A 25,295-nucleotide genomic window follows, 5' to 3' on the forward strand; every position below is an offset into this window, starting at 1 on the left:
GCCCAATCATCTGGCCCTTGCATGACATTTTGTGGATTCCCCAACATGAAATTCTCAACTTTGGACTAGCTGACAACCCTGACCTTGATCTTGGAGCTCTGAACTGAATATTACCAAGATGGGTAATGAAATATCTGCAAGCAAACAACCAAGCTCAGACAGTACCAAAGACTCCATAGTTCAACCATGAGCTACTTATATTCTCATCTTTTGGTAGTTTGTTAAGTGAGGGTTGGAAGATGCTTTATAGGCTTCTGACTGAAAGGACATGAAAAGTAACAATAAGAAAGCTTTAAGAATTGATGCACAATTTTTCATTGAGCAGCAGGTGTGCAGACTAAATTTATCTTTTCAGCAGGTCTCTGAGAAATATATTTGTAAGATTTGGCAGAAATGGTGATGTGTTATGTTCCCTTTTACATCTAATATTTATGGAAAAATATTTAAAGAATGTTTTTGATAATAGAAGTGTTGTTGTTCTTAGTTATGAAGTCATGTCTGACCCATCACGACCCCATGGACAATGTTCCTCCAGGCCTTCCTGTCCCCTATCATCTTCTGGAGTCCATTTAAGCTCACGCCTACTGCCTACTGCTTCAGTGAGTATATTAGAAGTATGTTAGGTCTAAGTGTACTTATACTGTTGTATGCAGACAATGCTGTGTAGCTGGCTGAGAACTGAATGATTTCCAATGAATATCAGATTATATGATGCAACAAGGAATAGTGCTCTGAAAATTAATATATCAAACAGCAAAGGAGTTCTGTTTGCCAGGTTAAAAAGTGCTTATAATTCCATATTATGCAAAAAAGGCAAAAAAAACAACAACCCTAGAGTATGTCTAGATCAAATTTTAAACTTCCAGAATGAAGTCATCTTTTTGGCTTTGTTGGCCAGAAAACAAGCCATTATTGGTATGTGTTTCTGGTAGTAGCTAACATGCCAGCAGATGAACTGGGCTCTGCATCTCTCCATATTCACACAGTGTGTTATCTGCAAAGAGCTTCCATTCAGCATATTGGTTTTACACTTAGGCACTCCAACTCTCAAACCTATTCAGGTCCTCCAAGTAGTATAAGGGAGGTTGGATCCTTCCACCAGATCCTCCTTTAATGTTATTCATTGCTCAATGGTCTCTTTCCTCCATGTTTGAATTTGATGTTGTCCTTGTGTACCATCAAGAATGTTTGTTTTTATTATAAAATTGTTCCTAAATGAATTGGCAGGCTTAGGGCATATCTCCGTTCAGAGGATGTCAAGGGTCATTCCCTTGCTTAGTTCTCTGGGTGTCTGCTGCTATTTCTCCCCTGATTTTAGGTGGGACAATGCCAGCAAGAGGATATATTTTCTCCAAAACTTATCCTGGTAGTAGCCTACAGATCAAACCTAGGAATGTTTATTAAGGGATGGGTAAATGAACGAAGAAAGTTTAAAATGTGCAAACGTTAGCAGAAATGTAATAGATTGTAGGTGGTCCATTGAGCAAAATGAACCTTTGCAAATTAAAGTGAAAATAGCTGTGTATGACAGTGACTTTCTGATCTCTTTTTAAAAGGGAAATGAGAGTTGGGAACCTTTAAGAGGCATGCAAAAGTTAACTTGAATGCAATATAGATTGATTGCTGAAGAAGTGTGCGTGTGGTCATCTGTTCCTAATCATGAAGATGGCAAAATGACAAACTCCACTTTCTATGATTACACTGCAGTGTGCATGAGAGAGAGTGTGTAATAGAATTTGCATTGCAATTTTGTAAAGAACATTCCATATGGGGACATATAGTTAATAGTTTGGGTGTAAAGTAGATCTGTCTGTGTTTCTTTTTCCTTTCTTTCATATTACACCTGTAGTTCCTTTTGCTCATTACATCTATCCTAGAATCATAGGGCTGGAAGGGACCTTGGAGGTCCAAGACAGGAGTCCTTATGCCACTGGACAAATGTTTGTCCATTCCTTTCTTTCACTTAGGTATAGGTATAGGTATAGTATAGGTGGTACCTTGCTCAATAGTAGTAACTGTGAGAGAGATCTCGGAGTCTTAGTAGACAATCACTTCAATATGAGCCAGCAGTGTGCTGCAGCTGCCAAAAAAGCCAACACAGTGCTAGGCTGCATTAACAGAGGGATAGAATCAAGATCAAGTGAAGTACTAATACCACTTTACAATGCTTTGGTAAGGCCACACCTGGAATACTGCATCCAGTTTTGGTCACCACGATGTAAAAAAGATGTTGAGACTTTAGAAAGGGTACAGAGAAGAGCAACAAAGATGATTAGGGGGCTGGAGGCTAAAACATATAGGGAACGGTTACTGGAATTGGGTATGTGTAGTTTAATGAAGAGAAGGGTGAGGGGTGATATGATAGCAGTGTTCCAATATCTCAGGGGCTACCACAAAGAAGAAGGAGTCAAGCTATTCTCCAAAGCACCTGAAAGCAGGACAAGAAGCAACGGATGGAAACTAGTCAAGGAGAGAAGCAACCTAGAACTAAGGAGAAACTTCCTGATAGTTAGAACAATTAACCAGTGGAACAACCTGCCTCCAGAGGTGGTGAATGCTCCAACACTGGAGGTTTTTAAGAAGAGACTGGACAGCCATTTGCCTGAAATGGTATAGGGTTTCCTGCCTAAGCAGGGGGTTGGACTAGATGACCTCCAAGGTCCCTTCCAACTTTATATTATTATTATTATTATTACTTATTTACCATAGTATATAGTAGCATATGCGTGCAAGCAAAGGAGAGTGGAATTTTATTGATCTTATTTGTATATTGAAATCCAGATCCAAGTTCCTGCTCAGCCATGATACTTGCTAGATGTTGTTCTATCCATCATTGCTGAGATTATGCAACCCAACATACCATGATTTATTGATCAAACTATAGTTGGCTGGTTTTGTCCAATATGAAAAACCATAAACCAGGATTTACAAAATAAGTGGTTGAATTCACATGGCAATTTAAGTCAACCCCTCCCCCCATATCTCAGCACCATTTGTATGGTTTATAAACCATGATCTAGCATATTGTGCCATGCTTTCCCTCCATTTAAGACATCAGGAAGATGAGTCATGAGGTTTATTCATCATTTGGAACTCCTTGGAAGAGGCGTTGACAGAAAAATTTACATAATGATAATAGTAGCTCTGTATGGTTCTTGGCAAGCTCTCTGCAGAGGGGGGGGGGAAGGCAAATGATAAAACCAATGTTGTGTCATTGGGATGCAAACTCTGCTCTCCTTGAATGCAGGTTATGATATTTCAGGCACATCCAAAAGGGATGAAACGTGAGTTGTGACGGTAGAAACTTTTCAACATTCTGACAAAAGCCTGCATATACAGATAGTCTTCGATTTACAACAATTTATTTAGTGACTATTCAAAGTTACAATGGCACTGAAACTTTATGACTTTATGACCAATTTTCACACTTACGACTGCTGCACTATCCCCATGGTCACATGTTCAAAATTCACAAGCTTAGCAACTGACTCATATTTATGATGGTTACAGTGACTCAGGGACATGGGATCCCCCTTTTGCAACCTTCTGACAAGCAAAGTCGATGGAGAAGCCGGATTCCCTTAGCAATTGCAGTGATTCACTTAGCAACTGTGGCAAGAAAAATTGTAAAATAGGGCAAAACTCACTTAACCAATGTCTCACTGAGCAACAAAAATTCTGCCTCAATTTTAATTTTAGGTCCGGACTACCTAGACCAGGGGTAGGCAACCTCGGCTCTTTTATGACTCATGGACTTCAACTCCCAGAATTCCTGAGTCAGCTATGCTGACTCAGGAATTCTGGGAGTTGAAGTCCATGAGTCATAAAAGAGCCGAGGTTGCCTACCCCTGACCTAGACCTTATATTGGTGATTATCTTGAAGGTATTAATAGCAATATCTTATAATAACCTACAGTAGTGGCCAAAATTGTGGAAACCTTTTGGGAAAAGTATACAGTAGAAATGCCACCCTTGGTTAAGTTTCCATCAATTTTTCTTCTAATTTCTTTATAACTGTAGCCTTGTTCACTTAATAATACTATTTTTACGTCGCTTTCTGGGCAACCAGTCAACTCTTTGCACTATTACTTTAATTTTCTTACATTTTACAAGCTCACTAAAGGAAAGAACACAAAAAACCCCAAACAACTTGACAGCATCACATAACACACTGACAAATGTCCTCCCCTCAGCTTCAATACATGACATCAATAACTGAATCCTACTGTGATCTGATTGGCTCATTGCCAAAACAAGATGACACCTAATTGGCTCTCTAAACACTCATGCTCATTGGCTACAATCAGAGGAAGGAAAGCTACCTGACATCAACCTAAGCAAGTTGTGCTTCTTTTTTTCTGGTTATTTGGCTATAACTTTTCATAGAATACTGTACAGATAATTAAACAAACTTTGTTGCATTATATTCTTGATTAAACTATCTTTCCATTAATATATAATTTTATGGTACTACTCCCCCCCAAAAAAGTGGTGTTATTAGCCATCCAACCTCAAAAATACACTTTTCCCAAAAGTTTTCCACAATTTTGGCCACTACTGTATGCATTCTGAGTTGAATTTTGAATGATGTACTTTTAAACATTTAATAATTGCACTTAAATCTCAATCATTTAAACAAAAGTAAAGCTTTGCGGGTTCAGTCGGATTTATTTCCTTATCCATGGGTCTGTAGCAATAAATTTAACTTGGCATAAGATGGCATACTTCCAAGTTACTGAGTATAAGATCTGGGGCAAAGATGCATGAAAACACCCAACCTCATGATTATTTATGGGGACTTTTAAATTATAGGGGTAGGGAGCTCTGACTATCCAAATGCTGTAACAGGATAGGAGTCCTTGCGGATTTTACTCCGCTAGTCGTTGCTGACTATAGGGGAGACGCTCATTTTCCTTTCAAGGCCATTGAGCCAGCATGGTCCAAAGACATTTCTACCCTCATATGGCCAGCATGATATCATGGAGCGTGCTACCTTCCCACCAAACTGGTACTTCACATTTGCATGCTTTCAAATTGCAAGGTTGCCAGGACCTGGGGCAAGGATGGGAGCTCACCTCATCCCGTAGTGCTTGGGTCTTTAACCTGAGCTGCCAGCTTTCCAACCAGCAAGCCCAGCATCTTAACTGCTGAGCCACCGTACTATCCTTATCCAGATAATATGCTTAGAACAGAGGTCCCCAACCCCCAGTCTGTGGACCGGTACCAGGCTGCGCCATGCCAGCAACTGGTCCGCCCAAACAAGCAAAGCCCCATCCGTGGGATACAGGCCACACACAAAACCACGCACCCTCCAGTCTGCGGAAAAAACTCTCTCCACATAAGCGGTCCCTGGTGCCCAAAAGGTTGGGGACCTCTGGCTTACAATATATATGGATTTTTTTTTGAGGAAAGGTATATTATCTCAATAGGGACGCGGTGGCTCAGTGGGTTAGGACGCTGAGCTTGTCGATCAGATGGTCAGCAGTTTGGCGGGTCAAATCCCGAGTGCCCCGTAACAGAGTGAGCGCCTGTTACTCGTCCCAGCTTCTGCCAACCTAGCAGTTCGAAAGCACGTAAAAATGCAAGTAGAAAAATAGGGACCACTACGGTGGGAAGGTAACAGCGTTCCGTACGCCTTTGGCGTCTAGTCATGCCGGCCACATGACCACGGAGACATCCTCGGACAAACGCTGGCTCTTCGGCTTTGAAACGGAGATGAGCACCGGCCCCTAGGGTCGGAAACGACTAGCACGCATGTGCGGGGGAACCTTTACCTTTATATTATCTCAATACAAGTGGGGAGGAAAAAAAGGCAAGTTTTCAAAATACCCCTAATTTTGCAGCTTGTTGCATCCAATTACAGCAATTACATTATTTACTTACAGCTATTTTATCCTACTCTCTCACAACCAGCAAACACATAATCAATTAAAGACAAACAGTTACAAAGAATGGATCGGATTCAGATTTAGCCCTAAAGTGGCCTCACTGATATCAGGGAAGCCTCATTTAATCCAAGCGTATCTAGATCCATCAGACTGAAGGAGGTATTTTAGGTTACCAAGCCCAGCCCTTCGCTTTGAAAGACCAAATCAAAACATCACTGACAGATGGCTAGCAGACCCTGATTGAACTGTCTGGATTTCTTCTTCTTCTTCTAGTGTTCAATAAATTTGTGTCTTGTACTTTGGCAGCACAGAGACCATCTTCTAAATGACATACAATTCACATTCCTGGGGAAAAAATCCTTCTCAATGTGACCCCGCCCCAAATATATTAATCCTTCTCTCCCTGATTTTACTAACTTTATGGTAAGTTCCATTCATTTTTTTTCTACTGTTTCCCCCCCCTCCCAAAATGAAATAGAACATCGACAAGCATATATACGAAAGGGGATAGAATAGTACAAGTACCTTCAAACAGATACAATTTAGATAAGGCTGCTTTTTTTTTTTTAAAAAAAAAAGTATTACCCATGCCAAATTATCTTGACTCAATTACACTTTTCATCAGGGGTAAAAAAAAAACCTAGCTCTCAGACAAGCAGTTAGGAGAGACATAAAGGGAAAATACGGTGCTACTTATAACTAAAAGTCGATAAAAATCTCGCAGTCTAAAGGAAGGGACAAAACTCATTACAGATAAGGGATTTCCCTCAGAACGCTTCTCCCGGATTGCTTTTTATTTAAACGCCGGGCTAAAAAGGAAACCGCTCCCTCTTATCTCCTTCAGGATCAGCCTAACTTCCGAGCTCTGCTTCAGTCTGATCACAGCTAGAAAGGTCCTTTTAACCTCCCCGCCTCTCCCCGGATCGCAAATGCTGAGATCGTCTAAACCAGCGTTTCCCAACCTTAGGAACTTGAAGATGCGTGGACTTCAACTCCCAGAATTCCCCAGCCAGCATAGCTGGCTGGGGAATTCTGGGAGTTGAAGTCCACGCATCTTCAAGTTCCTAAGGTTGGGAAACGCTGGTCTAAACAACAACAACAACAACAAAAACCACCCAAAACGGCGCCTAACAAAGATCAAGAAACAATCCACCTCAGGGGGAAAAAAAAGAAGAGCGACTGAGAAGGTACTTCCAGTAATTTTAGGATGCATGATCGGACCGTAGTAAAAAAGGAAAAAAAAAGCACAGAAACGAGAGCTGTGGCATTTTCCTGATTATGAGGCGCCCCGATGCTAAATCTATATTACTTTAAGCCCCCCTCCCCGCTGTCAGAGAATTGAAAAAAGATAAGAAGTCAGCCTACTTTTTGCAAAGCAAAAAAAAAAAAGAAGAAGAAGCGAGAATGGATTTGCAGGTTTTCCCCGGACAGAAAACGAGAGCGCACGCGCAGGGGAAAGCAGTCCGGCCGCGTTCGCTGCGGACTCGGGATCCTGTCCGTCCGTTCGCAAACCCGCGCGGTGGATGGCAAGGGAGCGAATGCGCTCAGCCAGAGGCCGGGTGCGCATGCGCGGCAGAAGCGTGTATTGGTGGTGGGGGTGGGGGTGGGGGTGGGGGGGGACAGAACGCGTGTCCCTGGAAAAAGGGAAAGGCTGTACCAATAAAGGTGTGAGATAAATGCTTGTAATGTGTGAAGAGCTTTAAATAGAGTTGTGAGGAAAAACAGCGGTCTGGGCGCTCGCGAGGGACACAACGTGTTTGGGTTAAAAGGTTACGCGGTGGCTTTTTTTAATTTTAATTTTTACTATAAGGTTGCAAGAGAGGCGAGGCAGGTGCGGTCGCATTCGGAGAAAGCGTGTTTGCACATTCGGGGGGAGGGGGGGTGGTAGCCACGCCAGAGGTACTTTTTTTTATCAATATCGCTGCACGTGTAAATGAACCCCTCCTTCCGAGCGAGGTTGAGCTGTTGCTGCTGGTGGTCGTCAGTGGCTCCGGCACGCGTGACACGGGGCGGTGGTCGCGTGTGTAGCGCACACGCAGGGCCTCTGACGCCCGTAAAGCCGACGGAGAGTGCCTGCACGTGTTCTCTACTTGCGGGAGCGGACGTCGTGTGCATGCTTCGTCGGCGGAGCGTCTTATTTTTATTTTATTTTATTTTTTTAAGCCGTGGGAAGCGCAGCACCCGAGGGGTGCGGACGACGAGAAGGTGGGAAGCCCAACGCAAGCGAAGGGACGCCTGGAATAGGCTGGAAAGGCGGCAACCGAGTTTGCCGGCACCGCTGGCTGCGAGAGACTCGTCTGCGCTGCCCCTTTAAGAGCCTCGAGTGCGCGCGCAAAGCCCTCCTCCTCCTCCTCCTCCTCTCCCTCCGCGCGCCCCCGCCTTCTCGACTCTCCTTTTCCCTCGCTCCCTCTCTCTCTCTCTCTCTCTCTCTCTCTCTCTCTCTCTCTCTCTCTCTCTCTCTCTCTCTCCCTTCCGCTCCCGCTCCCTCTCCGCTTTAAAGTCTCCGCCAGGATCCAGGCTCACATGTTACTTCCTGTATGGAAGAATGGAAAGGTTCCAGCAGCAGCAGCTCCTGCCTGACTCTGCCTCGCCAGCTTTCGCCGGAGCCCCAACTTCCAACAGCGGGATGGATTGAAAGCGGCTCCGCCGCCGCCGCTTCTTCCCCTCTTGCTCCGGGCTCCCCGTCTTTTGGGAAGGGGGAGAAAAATCGTCCCGCCGCTGCCGCCGCCGCCGCGCTCTGAACTGCCGTTGGCAGGAATGCCTTTTTCCCTTCGGCCTGCCGAGAGGCTGCCCGCCTGAAGAGTCCGAGCCTTGGCCGAGGGGTTCTTTCTCCAGCGATTCCCCCGTCGCCGCCGAGCTCCTGGCGGGTTAAGAGCGAAGTTGTGAGCTCCGGGCGCCCGAGTTTTCTCCCCGCAGCAGCCTTTCGGCTTCCGAGGCCTGGAGCGGTGCCGGCTTGCTCAACTCTTAGGACTCGGCGTCTTTTGCGCCCGGGCGGCGGCGACGATCCGAGCTTGCGACCCGGGAGTGGAAAAGCGAAGCGCGGGCCGCTGCATTTATTCAGCTTCGGAGTGCGCGAAGGGAACGGCGCCGGGTGTTTTGCGTGGTGGTGGTGGGGGGGGGGGGGGCGTCCAAAGAAAACGCCGAGAATTATTGCTCTCCTTTTGTTTCCAGCCGAGGGAGAGGGAAGCGTACAAGTTTGGTCGCCCTCCACAAGTTTTGTGGGTTTTTTTTTTTGGTGTGTGTTCGTGGGTTTTTGTGTTGTTTTTTTTGGAGGGGGAATGCGTGCGCGTACGTGGAATCCTCTCCTTTTTTCTTTTTAAATCCTTTTCGAGAGAGCTTTCCCCCTCTTTTCCTTTTTTTTTTCCGATGTGCGGTTTTGGACATGCGGAGGCTACTACAACCGTGTTGCTGGATCTTTTGCTTGAAAATCACCCTCTCCGTGCTCCATTACGTGGTGTGTTTCCCCGGTGAGTGGCAACCGAGGCGTGGGGATGGAGGGCTGGAAAGAGGCTGGGGATAGGGCGGGGGGGGGGAAATAGGGAAGGAGGGCGGGCGAGGGCGCCAAGGAGACCCGCAAATGTCGCCCCGAGTCCCGCCTCTCTCTTTTTTTTCTCCCCCTTTCGATGGATGAGCTTCTCGCTTGGCTTTTGCACGCCTGTCTGCTGGCCGTCATTTGTGACCGGCGGGTTGCGAACGTGGGTGCAGGCAGTTGGGCATCCAAAGCCAGGGACCAGAGAATGTGTTGCAAGATCCCACCCCTCCTCCTTGGACCCGATCTCTCTCCTCCCGCAGCCAGAAACACCCCCCACCCCATCCTCTCCTCCCGGGCAGAGAAGAAACCGGCTTGCCTTTTTTTTAAAAAGAGATGAGGGGGGCCTTCGTTCCCGCGGAAGGACTGGGGGGAACCTCCCGTTTGGATCGGGAGAGCTGGCGAGGAGGAGAGAAAAGACCGCTTTGAGCCTGGCTGGCTGCCCTTTGCCGTTCGTTCTCCGCACAACTTCTGCTCGTGAGATGCGCAGTCTTCCTCGTCCAGCGGTTCCCCTCTTTTTCCTCTGCTGCCTTCGCCCTTCGGTTGGAGCGACGTGGAGTGGGGTGTGTGTGTGTGGGTGGGTGGGTGGGTGGGAGAGCTTCAAACCGGCTGCTTGCTGCGCTGAATGCGGAGTAATGGGCTTCCCTCCATCCCTGCGTTTAATAGAAAGTGAATGTGCCTGATTGTGCTCCTAACGTTGGTTCTCTCCCTGTGTTGTTTTATCTGCCACGACTGCTGCTACTCAATTCTTCCTTGGGGTGCTGCCTATTGCCTTCCATTATCTTTCTCCTTGAAGTAGCCACAATAGACTACTGGATAATATCTGTCTCTTTTCTCCTAATTTCTTCTTCCCGCCCCCCCCCCTCCCCAAACTACTGGTTGAGCTTGGTAAATGTGTAGGCTTGGCTGGAGAGGCAGAGAAACTCCCTCGTTTGAATGTTGGAGATTCAGCCTTTGTAAAAAAAAAAAGTCTGTTGCCATAACATGCATCTCCCTGCCAGAAATTCTTGTGCTTCTTCTGAATCATCAGACCTGGCTGGCTTTTATTTTTGGCCTTTTGGTTGCCCTGCTGAGGTCTTGCATTTGGTGCAGTGCTTCCTAGACGGACCCTGAGTGTGGCAGAGACAAAATGCCAGCTGTGGATGTGTCCTTGATAGTGCTGGTATGTGTGTGTGTGTGAGAGAGAGAGTGTGTGTGTATGGGGGAGGGGGGGAAACTGAAAACCCCCATTCTCAAAAATTGGGTGTGCAAACTAGCCATATCACCCAGGTGGAAATAAGGTGGATCGTGTCTATTTTGGAAATCACAGTTACCTTGACTTTTGGCTTTCTTATACAGCTGTCTGTGCGTTTTTATTCTATGAAACTTGAAAGGTGTCACAACAGTTGACCTTGGTATGGATGGAGAGGGGAGCCACAGAGTTAGAAGAAGGTCAGATCCTACTCTCATGGGTGGAGAGAAGTATGAATTCTGACATTTTAGATAAATGGCCTAAAACCTTGTCCAGCCTTTCCCTTTGGGGCAGTTCTGGAGTCTAGCCAAAGTCATTTTAGGATGATGGGCATTTTGCTTGACTCATCTGATTTCTGACATGCAGGGGTTAATCGTTATGTATGTGTGTGTGAGAAAGAGAAGCAGACATTGTGTTTGCTTGTTCTCTTGGTAGAAAACGTGCATGGTGGAAACACTGGAGGAAAAATTCTGTAGTGCAGCATGGATTTTCATTCACCCTTCTCCGTTTCTAATCTGAGTCCAGAGCCTGGAAAAGTTAAAAATGTCAGGGAAGCTTATGTTTCTCCGTGTATGATTTTCTCACCCAACCTTTATACTGAATACAGTAACACAAATGGGCCAGTAGAGGCACTGCTGAGCTGCTGCCTTTTCTGAACTGCATGTATATCCCAAAGTCTCCCAACATGTGTACACTGATCAGATAATACTACATTTCAGAACAGTTCCTAAAGCCTCTCTCTATTTAAGGGAAGGAAAGGCGTCAGCTGCTCTTGCCATTTGCTCTAAATTTCAGTACAGTCTTGCACATCACAGCTGGACAGATGATGAATGCTTGGAGTTTGCCTATTTATTATTAACAGTGTATAAAATGTTCACAAAGATGGCTTTGTAACAACTGCTCTAGTGTTTTATCAATTTACCCTTTTTTCTTTATGAAAGAGATGATGACTAGCAAATTTGACTGAATTTTTTTGTCACTGGTACAAGCATCTACTTTCTGCTTGTGTCTTGTAAAAAAGAAAGCTTTAAAATCATTTAATATGTTTCTTAAAAATCTGTCAAAGAACCTTAGGCTAGGAGAACTGTAAGCAGTTAATCCACATTACTTTGTTCCAACCCCAGAAAACTTAATGGGACTTCTTTCCATTCCACAATTCATACCATGTATTTTAGAATGGCTTCCTTAAATTTAAAAAAAAATAACTTTATCAAACTATACTGTTCATATTTGTAGCATCCACACTTCTTTCCTGATTCCATTGATTTTAACCCCAGTGCATTTTCCCCTTAATAGGCAGACTTAATATGAATATGCTAATTTGAGATACAACTTTTTTTCTTTGTTATAGTTGGCTCAAGTTTTTTACTTTTCATTAGCACCTCTTTATAGCTATGATTAAAGGCAGAACAACACAGATCTTTTTGATGTCATTGTTTATAGGTAATATATGCATAAGATGAAATAAAAGTTCGATAGGAAAAAAGACTTGAGAAGCTAAGGTTGCAATTCTTTGATGAAATGTTCTGTCTAAGGAGTAAAGCCATGTTGAATGTAGCCTTATTTCTTCTAAAAAAATGCACACAGGATTGTACTATAAAGGTTTAACAACTCAGAGATCGATAACACTATGCAAAGTTTCATCTTACCGGAAGCATATCCTTTAATACCTTTTTTTCAGATAATTCAGAATAAGCCAGACAGAAAAGAGAAGGCGTGGAAAAAAACACCTCCTCTCTTTTTGATATTCTGCTGCTTGTAAGATGGAACATTTATCTTCTTTTGTATTGATTTCTTCTCGATTTCATCCTTCCAAGTGACGCCTTTCTTTCTGACGCTGTTATATATTGTACAGTAATTTCATCTAGAAGGCAGGCTGTGGGAACACTACAAGAAAACAAGCACTGATGTAAGTTTAATATGACACTGGTAGAAGACTGGTGAATGTTTTATTGGTGGAATCTAAGTAGCCCTTTCTGCAGCAGAACATTTGGTGCTTATTTTATGGACACGTTGTGCAAGGTACAGCTTAACATCTATACAGACAAATGACACTTAACAACACTCCTGGCTAAGTGAAGGATCAATATTAAAATGGAAGACTCTTAACAGAAATCAGTGCATCTTTGTTTAAAGACAAGTAGTATCTAATGGTGTGTTTTCATGGTTATAAAATGAGAGCGGGTGTGTTGCTGAAGTGAAGCTTTTGGGTTTGGCGCTAAGAGTTAAAACATTTAGCAGATAGAAGCCTGGTACCAACCTCTGCTTCAGTCTTCGGCTGGGGAAAGTATCTAACCTTGAATAGGCACTGATAACGACAACCTCACATTTTTATAGTGCTGCATTTATTTCTTCAGCTTTGGTAGATGAAGGTAGTTTGGCTGGTATGACAAAACGATTTATTTTCTCCATAGTTTTTAGGCTGTTAAATGTACTTGCTCTGGCGTGCCTTGCAATTGACTGCTAGGTTCAACCTTCCTACTTTGGTGGAAAGGCTTCATTTTGGAAGCTGTACTTTTTTTTTTTTGAATGGCTGAATTGGTGAGGCCAACCGGAGCATCTGGAGGCTTTTATGAAGAGCCTGCAGGCTAAGCATGATGGGAGTTGTTATCTAATACTACTGGAGGGCAGTCAGATTGGGGAACAGCTTCTGAAGCAGTGGTGGGATTCAGTGAGTTCGCACCACTTCAGCAGAACCGGTAGCTAATTTTTTGTTGCCTAGGCCCACAATGGGCTTCCAGAAGTGGCGTCCACACAGACAACCGGTTGTTCACCTATTTGAATCCCACCACTGTTCTGAAGCCATCTCTTTTAAAGTCCTGGAATAAGAAATGATGCCAGATACAGGGGCATCTTACTGTAGGAAGTTAAAGAATCGCCATATTACTGATATATATGTATATATTTGTGTATTTATACTTTAAATTTATACAGCTGTTTAGTCGCTGGAAAGAAACATAAGCCATAGCTTCTTCAACTATGGCTTGTCTAATACATCACAGTTGGGTGGGTTTAATTAGTGCTGAATCATAAACCATGAGTAAACCCAAATAGCTGGCTTCACACTGTGTAACATCTCATAACCAAGCATGGTGGTATAATACCATGTGTGAAACCAGCCCTTGTGGTTTGTAAACCAAAGTTTATGGTTTGTAAAACAGATGAGTTGCGCAAGTAGGCAACTTGGTATTCAGGAGATCAATCCAGAATTATACATATTATATGTGAGTACATACTCTCACTGTTTTCAGACACATCTTGCTGTGATGTAAAATGGTTTTACATTACAGTAGAATACTGTAAATCTGTATTTCTCAACCTTGGCAAATAGAAGATGTGCGAACTTCAACTCCCAGAATTCCCCAGCCAACACACTGGCTGGGGAATTCTGGGAGTTGAAGTTCACACTTTTTCAAGCTGCCAAGTTGAGGAACACTGCTGTAAACAGTCATGCTAAGATTCCCACAGTACTTTTATCCTTTTTTTAAAAGAAAAACTAGAGTGGTAAAAAGTGAAAATAGGTGAGCATGGAGGAATTTGCAGTAAGAAACTGTTCAAGATACCACTGAAGATGACAAGTTTTACAAATGCACAGTAAAATACGTGACAACAGGTGCTGGAAAAACAGATTGCAATGTGAGCACATGTGGGTGGAAGGAAGTGTAAGATCCTGGAGTTGGCTGTGAGAGGAGAGACAGAAGGCTGGTAAATAAGAAATAGAAGGCTGCTGCCTTTGCCTAAAAAGTTAAAAGGAGCAATCTTTATAGATTAACCTGTAGTTCATCGTTCTTAAGATAAAATGTCTTTGTCTAATTTTTTTTTAAAAAAAATTGTGCTGGAAATGTATGCAATTTTTGTTTGTGCTTGGGGTGGTATAAAAAATGTAAATAGCTATTTGAGATAAAGAGCTACTTAAACGATAACAAGTAAACAACTATATTAAAACAATACATTTGAATTTTGTGAACCTGCTTTGATTTTTTAAAATATTATTAACAATCATAACAGAAATTGTCATGGGAAATTGAAGCCATTTATTTATTTAATTCTTTGATTCTTTCTAATTTAGAATATTTTGGGGCACGGTTTCATTTAGGTACAGTCCATTATGATCAAAGGGATTTGAGCAAGATGCTTTATATAGGATGAAGACATTGATAACTTCAGGTTTTGTACCAAGCCACGCCTTTTAAATCAGTTGTCTAGTTTATCATATATTCAGCTGTAAGTCATGGATTATAAAATGATAAACTGTCCATTAAGAGACCACAGTAAAGTAAAACTAAAGAGTATGTGTTACTATAGTGCAATGACTCATGTTAAATAGTGTGATTTGCATGATTTTGCAAACTCAGTTTATTCAACAAATGTCGGTTACGAAGAGGTTTGGCACATTATGTAGATCCTCCCTTGGAGTCAGTTGTCTAAATATTCTTAAATTTAAATTTCTTTTGTATAGAAAAGTTTTCAGCAGATGGCAGCATCTAGCCACCCTTGGCTGATTTTTTTTTAAAAAAAATTAGGATTTCAGACTTGGCTAGTATTAGGATGGGAGGCCACTAAGAAACCCTAGAGGAGAGACCCCAAATTGAAGTTGAAAATCATCCCAGAAGACAGCATGATAAACCCGGCTCCATGCTGTTGTCAGGAAAGCTTTGTGCAAATTTCTGTTTACTCAGTTCAAAAGACTTTGTGTCCCTTCCTAGTCAATAAGATTAAATCTAGTGAAATCAGTTTAAATAATTTTGATTTGGCTTACAGCTTGTGTGGAAAGTTTAAAAAAGCATTGCCTTTGCAGTATGTATTTTCTTAGCAACTTCATTTATTATTTCACTCTTTCCCTTGGAAACTCTTATTGAATTGTTTTGGAGCATGTATGCAGTTTTTGAGACATTTATTACAATTTGAGAGATTCTGCCTAGTCGATATATTTTTTTTTTGTAATTTTACCTTACTTTATCCGTAAGCGTTTAAAGGCCAGTTGCTTGCATCTTATTCACGTAAGCTATTTAAGGTCCTTTTTAACAAATGTGCTTGAAATGCGGATTTACTTAGACCTTTGAACAACAAAAGTATTTGGGATGTCCTTTAGATTAGAAAGCATGGAATATAGAACAGAGGGTCCTCCAAGAATTATTTTGGCCTGAGAGCTTGATGGAAATGACAGATCTTACATTTTAATGACTGCTTTTTCTTTTCTCCTCATGCTCTTCGTGTTTCTGGAAGTGTCTAATGAAGTCCTTGAAGATTAAGAATGTCAAGTATCTCTGTCTTCTTTCCTAGGCAGTAGACGTGAACTTGTAAGCAGACTTCAGAAGAAGAAGCGGCTGAGGGAAGACTTTTGATATTGCCTAGCAAATTTATGGAAGCTGGTTTTGTAGTTAATGATGCGAGGATGTATCTTTTGAAACCCTTGCACAGTCTTAGAAGCTGAGTGTCACAATAAATATAGCATGGGAAGTGAGAAAAAGGGGTTTTGCATCCAGGCTAGTGTGAAAATGTTACATTTTTTGGTTTGTGCATGTAAGGAGTGGAACAGATAATTGCTAGTTGTGGAGTTTATTATTAAGCATTTATATCTATACATCCATGCCTATTGACCTATTTATAGGATCCATTATTTGAAAATGTTACTTTTTAGTGCTCAGTTTTTTTTTCTTTGAGATTTTTTTTGCTGAAGATTGAGTTTCCACATGGAATAGCCATCAGCCTCAGCCAAGGATCTTGATGGTTTTGATGCAATATTTTGGCTAGAACAAATTAAATGCTTAGGTCTCAGCAGGAAGAGGAGAAAGAGAAATTAGCATTAGAAAAATTATCAGATACCACATCAGAAATGCTCATAACCAGGGCTTTTTTCCCTCATAGAAGGCTCAGAATGGCGTTCCGGCACCTTTTTTTTGCAAAAAAAGCTCCCTCTATTGGTAGGCAATCTTGGCTCTTTTTTATGACTCATGGACTTCAACTCCCAGAAATCCTGAGCCAGCCACGCTGAGGGGAAAGAGAGAGGTTTCCAAGCTGAGCCATGCTGGCTCAGGAATTCTGGGAGTTGAAGTCCTTGAGTCATAAAAGAGTCAACGTTGCCTACCTGGACTAGAGGAGGACATTAAAATTATTTACAAGGTTACTTCTTTAGGAACTAAATTTTTAGAATCTAAAACAGCTAATTCAAAAAAGCCAGGAAAGAACCTCACATTTTTCATCTGCTTCTGTCTTTTGGAAGGTAAAATTAGATAATAAAACAATCTATTTCCTATGTTAACATCTCTGCAATGAAATCAATAAAGGTAACAGGAAAGAAATGAGAAACATTTTTCTCAATGTAATATGTCTAATTTAGCTGATGCTAGAAAAAAATAGTATATTTTGTATATACTCTTGAAAACTATTTTGAATCTATAATGATCTATTACAACTAAACCACTTTAAATTAAACAGTTCTTAAGAATGAAATATTCTTAATTTGGACTTTACTTTTACTGTTTGGACTGTTGTGTATTTAGAAAAATAGATTATTTAGAATCTAGTTATGTTGCACTTCAGTCTTTAAATAATTAACCTAGTATATACATAACAATATATGATGTTTTCCATGGTGAGCTTAACATCAATAACAACATTTATTTAAAAGGCTAAAATAATTTCTGGTGGTATTATCTGTACATTAAAATTTTGTTTAGTCACAATCTTTCACTTTTCACATTCTGGACAAGCAGTGGTCATGTATCCTAGCAAAAGATGTTACATATGTGCATAAGTGTAGTCAGTAGCATATGACTTTTTAAAAAATACCAAACATGCAAAGAAACAAAAATAAGTCCAAAATATCTGTATTACATCCAGAAATACCAACTTTGCAACCAATATTTCTCATCCATAACGATGGTACCCTAAGGATACAGTACCTGCATACATGCAAATGCTTCTCTGGGATCAGTAACGCAGCAGGGATTGCTTTTTCCTTCCAGTAACAGATTGCTGGGAAATACCAAAGATGGCCTTGAGAATTTCAGTGTTTGTTACAATTTTTTCTGGATGTGGTTGGAAAGAGGCCTAGAAATGCCAGCACAAATACATCACACTTGCTGAATGTGCACATGCAGGTAATTACAATCTTCAATTATATGTGATATATCTAAAATGAGATGGGTTGTCTCAACTGCAACTTGCAAACCGTTTGGTTTTGCGGCAAAACAATCCAGGACAAGCTGATCAGAGCTTAGAGAGGACTCATTAACACAATTTTTGGGAAGGAAAGAAACAGAAGGACAGTTTTAACATCTTCCAGTTGATGTTATGTTATGTAACATCTTCTGGGAGTTTAAGTCCACGAGTCATAAAAGAGCCAAGGTTGCCTACGCCTGGCCTATTGGCTTTTGAAAGCCAATAGGAATTGCTGCTGAGCGCGCCAAAAGACCTGGCTGGCAAACGTTGCATAGGCAAGTTGTCTGCAGCGAAGGCAGGAACTTTGTACCCCTCCCTTCTGCCCAACTATACCATCTCAACTAGCTAAGTAAGATATTATTTGCAAATAGGATGGCAATAAACAATTTAGGCTGCGTTTACATCAGGGCTTTTCAACCTTTTCAGAAATTGTACCACTTTTAGGACATGACAATATTCAAGCACCACCAGTGCTTAACAAGGTGTCAAAAACTTGACTAAAAAAGGGGGGGGGGTATTTTGGGTTTTATTGGTTAGATTCATTTATTATTATAGAAATGGCTAGTTTATAATATTATAGAAAAGCAAAAAGTTGAGGTTCAGTGTTAATGCTTCCTTCTACTCCTGTAGGTCAGAAGTCAGTGCCTTTACTTTTTCCCTTCTCCCCCTCACTTTTCCCTTTTTCTCTCACCCTTCGCTCGCAAAAGCCCCACCCACCCACTCACACTTTGCTCACAAAAGCCTCCAGTTGCTCTCACTCACTTTCAAAGGCACCTCATTCAATCTCTTCCCCACTCACTCCGTCTCTTTCAAAGGCCTCTTGCTCACTCGCCCACTTACTGCCCTGTCGCTTCCAAACGCCACTTGCTCGCTCACTCACTTACTGCATTTGGAAGCAATGGGGCAGTAAGTGAATGAGTGCCGGTGCCAGAGGCCATCAGCTGTTTGGTGCCGGAGACCACTGCCACAAGGAACACAGCTCTGGGTTGGGGTTCGGAGCAGCTCTGGGTGGGGGCTCAGCACGGGCCGCGGTGTGGCAACTACGGGGAGGGGAATCCCCACGGTGGCTGTGGGGAGGGGAATCCCCATGGCATGTGGCTTCAAGCCACAGGGGTGGGGGTGCAAAGGACGGGCGGCGACGCCATAGCATCCCAGTGACAGCACCTCTGAGTTCCGGCAACTTTTTTTTTTAGAAAAAAAAAACACTGCTCATAACTCATGGTATGCTTGGAGTACCAGTGTTCTACCAGTTGGATTTAGGATGTTGTATTGCCAAATGCTCTTTTAATGGAAACCTTTGCTTTCTTAAAAAATAATAATAATCACAACATATAGTCTGGTACTTTGCATTCAGTTGTAAGAGAAAAAGACTAAGATTCTGTATGGTGTGATGAGACCTGCTTTTTCATACCAGTGGGTTTCAGAAATCCTGCTAGTTCTGATTTTAAATCTTCCATTGCTAGTCCAAACTACTTTGGTAAGTGTGGAAGCTAGTTATCATATTGATAAAGCTAGGACTAACTTCCAAGTCCGTCTTGCCATTACAAAAGGGAATGAGGAAAAGAGGTTGGTTGGTCTTCCTTCCTATATCCATTTACTGAAATATAGATGATGATGATGATGATGATGATGATGATGATGATGATTGCAGCAGTATAGTAGTAATAATAAAAAGTTGGAAGGGATCTTGGAGCTCAGGCAGGAAACCCTATACCATTTCAGACAGCTGGCTGTCCACTCTCTTCTTAAAAACTTCCAGTGTTGGAGCATTCACCACTTCTGGAGGCAGGTTGTTCCACTGATTGCTTTAACTGTCAGGAAATTTCTCCTTAGTTCTAGGTTGCTTCTCTCTCTAGTTAGTTTCCATTTGAAGGTGAAGTGCTCAATGGAATTCTTGTATTATAATCTTAAAATTCTTTCTAATCTAATCAAAGCTCTGAGAGACTAATGCATCGGATTAATTGTTTCTAATCCAAGTAGCTACATGAGTCTGACAATAAGATGCTTAGCTTTCGATAACATAATTCTAGGTGATTGGCTACTCTGCCAGTATCCAAACAAATTTGCTTTTTTCAAGATTACGGTGGCTGCTCTCAATAGAGTCAAACGCTGCTCTTCTTAAGATACTTTGTCTTAAGGACTAAAGTTAACCAAAGATTGCTAAACTACTAGATCTGACCCCCTCTATTGTAGCCCCGGCCCTTAGATTTTCCCCTTTCATTTTTTAAAATTGGACCATAAAAACAAAGGGTCCTTTGCTTTACATATAAAATGACTAATTTGTTTTCAAAGTGTTTTTAAATTAAATTTAAATAAAGCCCATTCATGCATGGGTGGCTATATAATTTGAGAAAACAAAGAAGCTTACACTGGAGTTGGCAGGGATGACAAAACTGACTATTTCTTGCAGAGATGGCAAAACTGACTATTTCGATTAAAGAGAAGAATTTACCTAGTTACTGTGTTTCTGCATGGAAACTGCTTCTGGACTTTCGACTTGAAACTGAAAAAGAATGAAACTTTGATTTTAGGTTTTGAGGGTTAGAATGATTTTGTTGCTATACTTGGCTTGAAATACTGTGAAATCTAAAGCAAAAGGGTGAGGGTTTTTTTGTACTCTACTCTGAAAAATGTCTTCCTTTCACTTTGCACTCTCTTAGTTTGTATCCTTTTGTATTTTTATCTTAGAAAAAAATTCAGTAAAGTCTCAATAAACAAGCTTACATGAATACTCTCAAAATGTAATTGGTTCCACCTTCTGTAGGTTTTAATGTATATAATCTAGAAAACATAACAGTTTATTTTGTAAACAACTGGGTAGTTATTTTAAAATTGTTTATTAAAATTAGACATAACAGGTATTGCTGATCTACAATTCCTAGAAGAGTGATGGTGAACCTTTTAGAGACCGAGTGCCAAAACTACAACCCAAAACCCACTTATGTATCATCAGGTGCCGGGTGGGCATGGCCCATCAGGTGGGTGTGGCCAATTGGGTGGGCATGGCCTATTGGGTGGGCGTGGCTGTGGTGGTAACAGCAGACTGGGTAGGACTAAAGTTCGATCAATCAATTCCAACATTGTGAGATCTTTTTTTTTTCCTGCGAGAAAAATTGAACCCTTTTTTTTTGCACACGGCGACGGAGGCCTAAAGTGAAAAGGTTTTTAAAAACCCAGCTGAAGGCCCAGGACTAGGGTGACGGTGTGCGGGTCCACAGAGAGGGCTCTGCGTGCCACCTGGGGCACGCCTGCCATAGGTTCGCCACCACGCTCCTAGAACATCCAGTAGCAGAGCCAATTGTGATGTTGTTGGCAACCGTATTGACATCTGGATGGCCATCAGGTCACCATCCCTGCCATAGTAAAACAGAAATATAGTTTGATGTCTCCCTTTGTTGTTAGTGCTCTGAGGTAGCGGAAGCCAGGTTCAACCCAAAGCTTCCTTTTTTCAGAGCTCAGTTTTCTAGCTATTAAAATAGCCATTTTGAAAGGTTAACGTCCTGAGTTCTGTGTGCAAGTTTTGGCCAAGGCTTAAGAACACGGGCTTTGAAATTGCAGCCTTTTGCTTTTTCCCATTTGCTGCTGCTTTTAAAAATCTTGGAACCTATATTGAAGGTTATACTTTTGTGTTTTAAAAAAATTCCTTACATTTTGTGCTTTTCTCTTTTTTAGCTTTCTTCGCAGTAATAAGAAATGAACATGCAATCCATAGCCCGTTTCTCGTAACGTTAGGAAAACCTGCTTCTAAATATTACCATGGGAAAATCTTGCCTTCTGCTAATGCACTATCAGAGGCCACTCTTTCCGAAAAGGAAGTGGATAGGTTGTCCATCAATAGTGAAATGCTTTTCACAATGATTATCAATGAAATCTCTTTGGCAGACGTCATTCTGTTACTAATGGTCTTTTTCCTTCAGGAATGGATGGGGGGCAGACAGCATACCGCAACAGTTCTATCCAGGCACTAGCTTTTTAATTTTTTTCTGGTTTAAGATGTCTTTTCATAGTTCTATGATGGACCTCCCCAGGGGTATTCACAACCCAGTTCCTATTGCTGTGGGGCACAGTGGCTCAGCAGTTAAAGACACTGAGCTTGTCAGCTGGAAAGCTGACTGTCCAGGTTTAAGACCTGAGTGCAGCGGGATGGGGTAAGCTCCTATTACTTGCCTCAGCTGTTGCCAACCTAGTAGTTCGAAAGCATGCAAATGCAAGTAGATAAATAGGTACCACTTTGGTGGGAAGGTGACGGCGTGCCTTGGTGTATAGTCATGCTGGCAAGATGACCACAGAAATCTTCAGACAATGCTGGCTCCTTCAGTTAAAAAATCAAAATGAGCGCTGTGCTGGACACAAATGGACGGGAAACTTTTATCTTTGCCAATTGCTTCTCCCAGGTCATGTCAACTGGCCTGCATTTATGGGTCTTTGCAGCATTTTGTGGTCATGTCACGGCATTTTATGACGTTTTTGTCAAAAACTGGCATTAACTTCCAGTTTTCAGCAAAAATGACTTAGAGCAATCAATGGGTTTGCTTAATACTACAAAAAAGTCATAAATTGGATTGGTCACATGGATGGCCCGCTTTACAACAGTCACAACGTATCATCATAATGGGCAGTCTACATTTTGATTGTAAGTCGAGGATTACCTATAATGGATGTTCCAACATATATTGCACTAAACATGATGATTTTGTCTGCTTGTGCACCCCTAAGACTGATTTCATTAGGAAGACAAGTCTAGCCACAGTAAATGAAACTGTCCAAGGCCGTTCTCTGTAGAAACATGTCTTCTATTTGTTTGCCTTATGGCTTTCTTCAAAATGGTGGTTTTCCTATCAGCCTGATACGACTTTTTGCTTTTTAATTTCTTTTAAGCAAATATGTATCAACAATTGACCACCACATTATTTGAATGTATAAACTAGCCCTGGGATTAACTACGATTCACATGAATGTGAAAGCATCCAAAGCATCATTGGGTGGTACCCATGGAAAATATCCCTGTAACAAAAGATCATAGTTTCCTGGATACCAATTAGTGAACAATGTCAACATCGTTACAATGTGGCCAGTGTTTCACAAGATATGGTGGCTGTTTTGTTATGTCATTGTGCCGTGTGTGTGTGTGTGTGTGTGTGTGTGTGTGTGTGTGTGAAAATATCCAAGCCATGGGCTGCTTCATTGTTAGGCATTTTACTAAACGAGCACAAGTACCTTTGATGTAGGAGTTCTGTGATCAGGACCTACAGTGAGAGAATCAGGCTTCAAAGTTTGTTTCAGAAGGAAAAAAAAACCACAGGACCAAGTATAATTACAACCTAATGCCAGTGTGAAATTTGGTGCTTCCAAAATATCTTCCTTTAATTTGGGGGGGACACTGGCTATTTTTTTATTCCTGATTTTGGCAAACAGAAAAGAAGTTAAAAGAGAAAAGATTTAAAAGAATCCTGTTAGATTTGACTGTTTCCTCCATCTTTAGATTAACGTACAAGGTCTGTTTTGAATTTTGTGGTTGTGTCCTTTTGTTAGGTAACGACCAGTTCCTGCATTCCACTTTGAAGTGACCCAAACTGAACCTAAGTTCAGGCAACTTCTCCAGCTTTATTCTCCTCAGCCCACGGTCGGAATAGAAGCACAATGTATATGTTGATTCTAAATGCAACAGAGAGATGGAGGGCTTCACCAAGCCTCATCACAGTGTTCATCGTGCTGTTCATAGTGCTTAGTGATGTTTGATAATCTGGAACTATGTGAACAGGTCCCAATTAGGCAACAGTCAGGTGATGGGTTGTCCCGAGATTGGCTGTAAAATTGACCCATTCAGCAAACTGAAGCCAGAACAAAGCGACTCTTAAGGTTTTGCAATATGAACAACTATTGGTTAGATTTATATATTTAAAAACAACCTCTGGGTCAGTGCGTGGTGATGTGGAACACTATGTTGATGGGCAAGGTAGTCCCTAAAAACCTTAAAACTCATAGAACTGTGTGAGTGAGCCTGGTGTAAAACGTGCCTACTCTTGTCTTTATTAGGAAGGAATGTAGCATGTAGCTTAAGTATGGGAAAAATGGTAACTTGGTCTACCCATTTTTGTATGATAATAGAAAATGCTTTCAAGCTTCAGTTGATTACAGTCTTCAATAGACAGCGGAGATCAGTACGTATGGGCCCATCTGGTGCTGACTGTGGAATATGGAAGTCTGACTTCCAAGTTAAAAAGATAGTAAAGAATGTAAATTAACCAATGAAATACAAGAAGTAGATATGCTATATGTCTGGGAAAGTAAGAGGAGGGGGAAAAGAACTTTTCACCAGCTGTCAACATCCAGATAAGCAGAGATTAAACCAGACAAACAAAAGTAAACAACAGCCTAATCAAGGAACTACAATTGTTATTGTTGTTAGCTGTGAAGTCGTGTCCAATCTATCACAACCCTATGGACAACGTTCCTCCAGGCCTACCTGTCCTCTACCATCTTCTGGAGTCCATTTAGGCTCACGCCTACTGCTTCAGTGACTCCATCCAGCCACCTCATTCTCTGTCGTCCCGTTCTTCTATTGCCCTCAATCTTTCCCAGCATTAGGCTCTTTTCCAGTGAGTTCTTCCTTCTCATTAGGTGGCCAAAGTATTTGAGTTTTAGCTTCAGGATCTGGCCTTCTAAAGAGCAGTCAGGGTTGATCTCCTCTAGGACTGAGTGGTTTGATCGCCTTGCAGTCCAAGGGACTCGCAGGAGTCTTCTCCAGCACCATAGTTCAAAGGCCTCAATTCTTTGGCGCTCAGCCTTTTTTATAGTCCAACTTTCACTGCCATAAATTGCAACTGGGAAGACCACAGCCTTGACTATACACACTTTTGTTGACAGGGTGATGTCTCTGCTTTTTAGTGTGTTGTCTAGATTTGCCATGACTTTCCTCCCAAAGAGCAAGCATCTTTTAATTTCTTGGCTACAGTCCCCATCTGCAGTGATCTTGGAGCCCAGGAAAATAAAATCTGTCACTGCTTCCATTTCTTCCCCATCTATTTGCCAGGAATTGAGAGGGCCGGATGCCATGATCTTGGTTTTCTTAATGTTAAGTTTTCTTAATGTTAAGTAAGTAATACTGACATATCTACTTTAATGTCTGGTTTAATGAAGAGTTGCTGGAATTGGGTATGTCTAGTCTAATGAAGAGAAGGACGAGGGGTGCCGTGATAAGCAGTGTTCCAATATCTCATCTTTGGCACAAAGAAGAGGGAGTCAAGCTATTCTCCAAAGCACCTGAAGGCAGGACAAGAAGCAACGGATGGAAACTAATCAAGGAGAGAAGCAACCTAGAACTGAGAAGAAATTTCCTTACAGTTAAAAGTTGTGAACACTCCAACACTGGAAGTCTTTAATAAGAGACTGGACAGCCATTGGGGTAGAGCTGAGCACACATGCAGGGAAGCTACAGTCTTAATTATAAATGAAAAATCTAAAACATACATGAGAAGATACG

The 25,295-nt window shown here is 41.9% G+C and overlaps 1 protein-coding gene across 1 annotated transcript in view; it reads left to right on the plus strand.

The window, feature by feature from the left end:
- The first annotated feature begins 8,406 nt into the window (after nt 1-8,406).
- PTPRG (protein tyrosine phosphatase receptor type G) overlaps nt 8,407-25,295 on the plus strand; it is a 716,833-nt gene continuing 699,944 nt past the window's right edge. Inside the window, exon 1 of the mRNA XM_083356115.1 lies at nt 8,407-9,355. Within this exon, the coding sequence (XP_083212241.1) occupies nt 9,271-9,355 (85 nt within the window). The 5' untranslated portion in view covers nt 8,407-9,270. The remainder of the gene's footprint in view (nt 9,356-25,295) is intronic.

Source organism: Vipera ursinii (assembly GCF_947247035.1).
Source record: "Vipera ursinii genome assembly, chromosome: 2".
NCBI classification, from domain to species: domain Eukaryota; kingdom Metazoa; phylum Chordata; class Lepidosauria; order Squamata; family Viperidae; genus Vipera; species Vipera ursinii.